This window comes from Fukomys damarensis, unplaced genomic scaffold (genome assembly GCF_012274545.1).
Source record: "Fukomys damarensis isolate Sample0158 unplaced genomic scaffold, DMR_v1.0_HiC HiC_scaffold_16, whole genome shotgun sequence".
In the NCBI taxonomy this organism is placed as follows: domain Eukaryota; kingdom Metazoa; phylum Chordata; class Mammalia; order Rodentia; family Bathyergidae; genus Fukomys; species Fukomys damarensis.
In genome coordinates, this window is record NW_022900928.1 from 72982567 (window position 1) to 72989750 (window position 7184).

At 44.4% G+C, this 7184-nt stretch overlaps 1 protein-coding gene across 1 annotated transcript in view; it reads left to right on the forward strand.

Moving 5' to 3' along the window:
* The window catches only part of Slc37a2 (solute carrier family 37 member 2), a 25201-nt gene that overhangs the window by 572 nt on the left and 17445 nt on the right, over positions 1–7184 (forward strand). Inside the window, exon 2 of the mRNA XM_010628733.3 lies at positions 5–13. Coding sequence (XP_010627035.2) covers positions 5–13 — 9 coding nt within the window. The remainder of the gene's footprint in view (positions 1–4; positions 14–7184) is intronic.

The following is a 7184-nucleotide window of genomic DNA, read 5'->3' on the forward strand; positions in this document are numbered from 1 at the left end:
CCAGGGAGAGCCGGTGAGCAGGGCTGGGTCGGGAGGCCGCTCGCATCCGGGCTTGCAGGGCTGCGGGGGAGCCTCGCAGGCCAGACCGGGTCTGCCGGTGTCCCGGCGTGGCACAAGGCGCGTTCTGGCAGGATCTGGCCCCAGGCACTCGAGTGGCAGCGGCCTGGAAGGTTGCTGACACGCGGACCCTTAGGCGTTCAGACTCCTCTGAGACACGGGTGGAGAATAGGCTGTCTGGTAGTCATCACCCTTTCTGTTTGCCATCCTCACCTCCAAACACTCGAGCCACACTCGCGCACCTTGGGAGGCCTCACTTTCCTATCCCGGAGCGATATGGACTTGCTGGCTGGAGAGACTGAGGCCAGGGGTCTCTAGGATTTGATCACATTATTTGCCTAGGTATAGGAGAAGTAGCTAACCAGGTAGGTTACGTTAACTTTGTGTTGCCGGAAGTTTCATAAGAAATCCTAGACTGGGTTTTTAAAAAGCCTTTTATTATTGTCCCGAAATTAGGAAGCCAAGCCAAAAAACTGTCTTCTCCTGTAGAGACTATCTACAGGTTTTACATAATGTATCTATAAATTTGGGCAGCATCCTCTCTTCTCAAGGACCCCAAAATGTCCTGAGGTCCCTGGGCCAGCCAAAAACCAGTTACTTTTCGCCTGTAAATCTGGGAACCCAGTACACCACTTTTCTTGGGAGGATTTTATTAGTATTGGCTCCATAAAATGAACTTCAGTGCCTTTAAAGGAGCACGTTATATCCAATTAAATGGGTATCCTTGTGAAATACAACATTCCAGGCAAGGCCTTGGTTTCATAACCACTTTTTCTAATTATGCCCTAGTGGGGGGGGGGGACAGGTTTTTATCGAAATTTTGCAAATAGCCATATTGTCATGAAAAGCAAGAAGATTTAATAAGAGTTTTAAATTAACTCTACTAAATTTGCAGATCTGGTTTGCAGATCACCTAAGAAGAAAGTGAAAGGTCTTCCTTATATCTACAAAATGGAGCACTATTTCAAATATGACAGTCACCTCTCTCCCCCACCGGTTCATTCAGTCTTACGTGATACATTCTACTCCACTGAATCTAGGGTTTGCAATCTCACAGACCCAGCTGTTGCTTTTCCAAAGAGCCCTGGAACTCCTAACTCAATCCACTAGCATATTCTTAGAGTTTTCCTAGTGGTGCCACCAGAAGCCTGTGCCCAAGAGTAAATGCTTGGAATGTTGCTTTTCTAAAACAGTGGTTAATGATAGGACTTTTGGCTTATGGCTTATTGCAGAGCTGTTAAAAAGCATCAGAGCAAAACAAAACCTATGGATGACAAAAGCTTAAAAACTGCTGGCTAACTTATTATTGGTGATTTTCAGAAGTAAATGATCTGATGAGAATTTATGACAAGAATAATGCAACAGACAAGGAAATTCATTTGCTCTTGTAGTATGCAAAACAAGAAGTCAACGCAAACACCCCCAAAAATCTAGATAATGTCTAAGAATGTAATAAAGCTAATTTCAAAGAAGATAAGGAACATTGCATGAACCAATAAAAGTGAACAAACATAATTTTACAGAGGAAAAAAAATCTCAAGATGCATAAAAATCCTAAGACAGGGCTGGGGATTTAGCTGTGTTTCTGCTGCCTGCTTCGCAACCACAAGGTCCTGAGTTCAATCCCCAGCACAAAAAAAAAAAAAAAAAAAAAAAAAAAAAAAAAAAATCCTAAGACATAATTTACTTAATTATACTAAGAATATCAACTAAAGAGATTCAATAGGTTTGGAGAAAGTCCCTGAACATCTGTATTTTAATAAAACTCTGTAGGAAAGTCTGCTGATATACACTTGCAGGTGAAAACCAAGAGCTTAGAAGATACTAGACTCAAATTGTGGAAGTAAATCTGTGGCCCAGGTAACATTTTAAAGTCATACTGAAATAGTGCCTGGACCACTGTAGTTGTCATTGGATAAAAGCACCACTAGGATGCTGATGAACAGAAACACTGGACAAAGAGAGCATTGAGATATCTACAGAATCTTTTGTACAACATATTCTGAAATAAGAGTAACATCTTATCTATGTAAGTTTCACGGAGAGAAAGCTGAGCATCTCCTCTGATCTGACAACTATACCCATGAGATTGATCAGTAACATATCAAATAAACCTAAATATATCTAGCACTTCCTTTTTTTAAAAAAAATAGTGAAATAATCAACCTTTGCAATTTTCTAGGAGCCCTCTTTCTAAAAGTACTATGAATAAACTCTCAAAATTGAGTCAGCTTTAGCAAAATTTAAATACTTAATTGCTTCTTTTCAGACTCATTATTTGCACCTTCCACAAACCAAGGCAAATCAAATTCCCAATCCACAAATCTACAAATTTATCTATTAGATTTTGTCTTTCACTGTCCTCCATGTTATTCTGGCACAGTCCATCATTTTACTTTACAATAAAACTGCTCTTTTTTTCTCCTTAAACAAATTTGTACCTCTGCTACTATTCTTCTAGTAGAATCTAATTCATGACTATCAATTATATCATTTAACCAAAATAGCTCATCTCTCAGATAAAATTGAGAGGGTGAAGAATGAATCATTATAAACAATCTAACCCACACCAACATTCTAAAAGAACTCAGAAATACTGTAAACATAACACAGCTCTCTACAGTCACATGTCACTGGAGCATCTTAAAGTATGAAGTCAGACACTGTATTCAACATCTCTGTGACGTACAACAGACCTGGATTGGAATCTTTTCACCAGTGTGTGCTTTAAGTAGTTAATTTTTTCAGAGCCACAGTTTCCTCATCGTAAAAGGCACAGATTTTGAGGATAAAAACGGTAGCATACATAAACATGCATCACCTCTCCTGGCTGGTGTAAAGTATTTGATTAGTGTTTTCCTCCTTCCTCCCTGATGAGCATGAATTTGGATGCACTCAAGCACCAAACAATATTTAGTTCTGCAGTGGGTGCATTGTGCTGACCTCTGAGGCCTGCAGAGACAATGAAGACATGGTCTCACCTTCTTGGAACTAAGAGTAGAATTCAAAAGGGGTATGTACCCAAAAATCAGCAGTTCTATTTTTAAATTTTACTTTCTCTCTCTCTTTTTTTTTTTTTTTTTTAGTGTGTGTGTGATGCTGAGGGTCAAACCCAAAGACTCATGCATGCTAGGCAAGTGTACCACTGAGCTACATTCCCAGCCCGAGTCGGCAGTTTTTAAAAGCACTGCTGTATGTGCTGAGTGCCAAAGCATTGTGTTTCAAATGCACCATGTGTTTTAGAGGTCAGGGGAGTTGATTTTGAAGAAAGCTGCTACTTTAAGCATGTCTAACACATAAGGTGTTAGTGACTATCAGCATGAATTGCTCGGAATACAGGAAGTACCCAATAAATGATGTCTCTTGCTATCATTATTACTGATGATATCATTACAGATGGATGGTAATCCAATTCATTTTTCCTGTGATAAACAAAATATATGCTGGGGTAGAAATGAACCATATAAAGAGTTCTAGGCTGAAATAAAATTAGAAATGAAGTCTGTCAAATTTACTGCTTAAGGAGGGTATTTGAACAGAAATGAGGACCGCAGAGTAATAAGCCAATCGACCCGATTGGCCCTGGGCCCTAGACACTTCAGCTGAGAAAACCGGAATAATAGTAATATATTTCATAAGGTTATTTTGAGATTTCAGTGAAGTACTACATGTAATTAGTATTTAGATTGATGCTAGGCTTATCCTGAGCAGTGAGTAAGCAGTAATTATTGGCTATTATTCTCTTCACTCTTCCTACTGTTCTGTGCCAAGCATTGTTAATTTGTGATTTTTATAGAACTGCAAGGTGTTATTTTCTCCATGGAACACATGGAGGCATTGAGAAGTTACACAGTCTGTCCAGTATTGTGTAACTGGTAAATAACTGAACTGGGGTTGGATCCAGTTTAAGTTTACTTCTGGTTCCATGTTCTTCCCATTGTTCTTAAGTGTGGCGTGGTAAAAGGTCACATAGCCTTTATTTGGCCTTAGACAAATCACTTAATCTCCAGCACTTAAGGCTGCATTTCCTTAACTACAAAGGTAATAATCTTGTACCAGTAGTACAGGGCTTGGGTGAAATTAATTGAGAAACTATGTAAAACACTTGCCCAGTACCCAGCATACTTGGAATTTGCTGGGTGCTCGTGAATTTCTGTGAAGGAGGAACTCCTTCTTACCGGAGGCAGGGTAGCTTTTGACTTGGTGGATGTGGCAGTCTTTGTCTCTGCACTGATAACACGTGGCTCCAGCCAGCAGGAGCTTAGCGTGCCAGAAACTTTCCTAGAGAGGAGGCTGGGAGACAGGGGCCCTAGGTTTGTTGAGGCAGCTCCAGTACAGTCCAAAGCTATGGAGTTTCCAACCATCACCTGCTCCTCCTTCTGTCAGATCCTCCATTAGGACAGGTGTGAACAGTTTGCTCATGACATTTCTGAGCCACCAAATGCCCAGAAGTTCCCTAGTCCTGGGCCTGGCTGGTTCCCTGCCTTCTGTGCCAGTGTCTGTGTGGGCATGTCTGGGGACAGCTGGCAACATGGGCATCTTTCCAAAGAAATGGCTGGCTGCTGCTTCTTGGGTTGGGCCCATTTCCTGAGGCCCTGTGAGGAGGAACAGCTCAAGACGTAGAGAAGGGAAGCTTGTGAGAGGAGGGACCAGGGTGACACAGGAGCTGGATGAGCAGGAATGGGCGTGGAGGGGGGTGATGGATTGGACAGGCAGGAGGAGCAGGAGCTGTGAACTCCCACGTTGTCTGTTTTCCCCACGCCCTAATCTTTCCAAGGAGTCTGGACAAGGCCAGGCTGGGTTGATGGCTGCAATTCAAATGAAAGGTTCTGCCCTGTGGAATTAGCTAGGAGGACACAGGAGAAAGACTTGCAAATTCATAGAGAGCTGCATGTGCCAGGTACTTTGACATCTGTTGCACCTCGTTGACTCATAACAATCTTGTGCCACAGCTTATTCTCTTATTTTAAAAAGACAGAACTAAGACTTAAAGAGGCTAAAGAAGAAGCCCAAGGTCATAGTAAGTAGCAGAGCCGGAAGTGAAAATTGAGTCTCTTGGTTTACGTCCGATGTCCTTTTCCCTATTCTGTGGTGGCTCCAAGCATATCTGGGCCCCCTACGCTGCCTACATAGCTTTCTCTTGTCATTTTTTCCTGATTCCTGTGAAGTAGTGCTTGATGAAGCAGTAGGAAGAGCTGTCTAAGATGAGCTGGGATGGAAACGCTGCTGTGAGACGGAATGGGGATCTGGAAGACCTGGCAGCTCTGTGAATGTTGCCCACACACCCAGCTGAGCATGTGACCCTGAAGCTCCCCTCCCCCACCCCTCATGACTGTGTCTTCTTTGTAGCTTTCCGCTCTTCCTCTTCACCCCACTGTTTCCTCTTCCCCTCCTCCTTACAGGGCAAAACTAGTGTGCAGCTCACAGTGTGGATAGGGCTGTCACTCAGGCTGTGTGGACTGGCCTACAAGACAACTGGGGGTCTGGAATAGTCTATGTGGTTGGCCAAGCCCTCATCTCCTCATTCACATCTACCAATGGAGGGCGAAGGATGGAGCTGGGCAGTCTCAAAGTAACCACAGAACCAATGACAGACACCAGGGGCAGAGCCCCTTCTGAAGCCCAGGACCCTTCTGATTGTCACTAAGCTGGCACGTGTACGGGGCAGGTGGGCATTATTACTGTTCTCCTTTTGACCTCTGCCTCCTACCTTGTACCCTGGGTCTTTCATGCACAGGAGGAACGGGTGAGGGTGAGGTGTGGGCTAGGCCTGCAGGGCATCTGGAAGGCAAGACCATCATCTTACCTGTGGGCAGGACCACTGCTCTGCCATCCTCATCATGCTGACTCTGTGCTGCCCACACAGCCTGTCTTCAGAAGGGAGTGGAATTTATACCCATTGGCTCCTCTTCTAAGCCCGGCAAATGTATACTCTCCCACCTAAGGGAAACCTCACACCGTAGTGTAAAGCTGTGTCTCTTTAGTCTGAGTACATAGGGCTACCCTACTTGGCTTTCTTCTCAAAGCCCTCTTTCCTAAAAAAAGAGCATTATTAGAGCTACTGATTTCTTCTAGGAAATTCTGGGTTCCTGTGGCTACTCACCAATGGCTCCTTCTCTGGGAAGGACTTTGGGGCTAAGCCCTAGGTCAGTTCCATTTCTCTGAGCAAGCATTCAAGTCCCAGCTAGAGGAAGGGGGCAGGAAGTATGGGATTACTTGGGGTGGCTTCCTGTCCCAAAAGAGCTTTGTGTCCTACGATCTAACCTGTCTTTGTCCTGTCTTGTGTGCCAAAGACCTGGCTCGGGACTCTGCCCCTGTGGTATCTGTCTCTGGCTGGCTTTTCCCAGTGTCGGTAGAGGGCTTGGGTGTGGAGGTGGTGGTAGTATCACCATTGGCCTTGGTTCTTATTGTGCCCAGCCCTCTATCATTTCACATCTGCTGACCCCGGGACAGACACACCCAAGAACATGACACCAAGTTCATTTCTTCAAGGTTGCTTGTAACTGCAGCCAGACAGCCTGTTGTGTAGCCCCCTGGGCAGCCCCATACATCTATCAATAGCTTCTGGTTGAGGCAGGGGGCAGCAGGATCACTCAATGAGGGAGTCTAAGTCCTCAGTGGCTTTATATGGTGGTTAGGACTGTCAGCAAAGTACTTGCAGAGCAAGAAAGGGGAACTAGGATGACCGGGTAGCCATCAGGGAGAAGGAGCTGTTTCCTTTTCCTCCGAAAGTCAGAGACCCTCTGCTGTGCTGGCTCTGTTGTGGTGATGGGGTTTTGTGCAGTGCTGGAGATGGAACTCAGGGCCTTATGCATGCTGGACAAGCTCTCCACCACTGAGCTACCCCCCAAGTCTTGCACGGGTTCTGTCTTCTTACTGTCACAGTGTTGGTGGTGATAGGTCCTTTGTGGGTTTGTTTGTATCTGTTGCTACTTTAGCACACACTGTTCCCTGTTCCTACTCCAGAAGCACTCTTAGTGCCAAAGTCTTATCAAGGTCAATAACATTTTTATCGCATTCCTTTGAAAGAATAAGGGGCTGTCAGCTAATAGTTCAGAGATAGCTGATCCCTGTATCAGACTTGGTTATTCAGTAACTAGTATCCTGTGGGGGAGGGACTCCAAGAA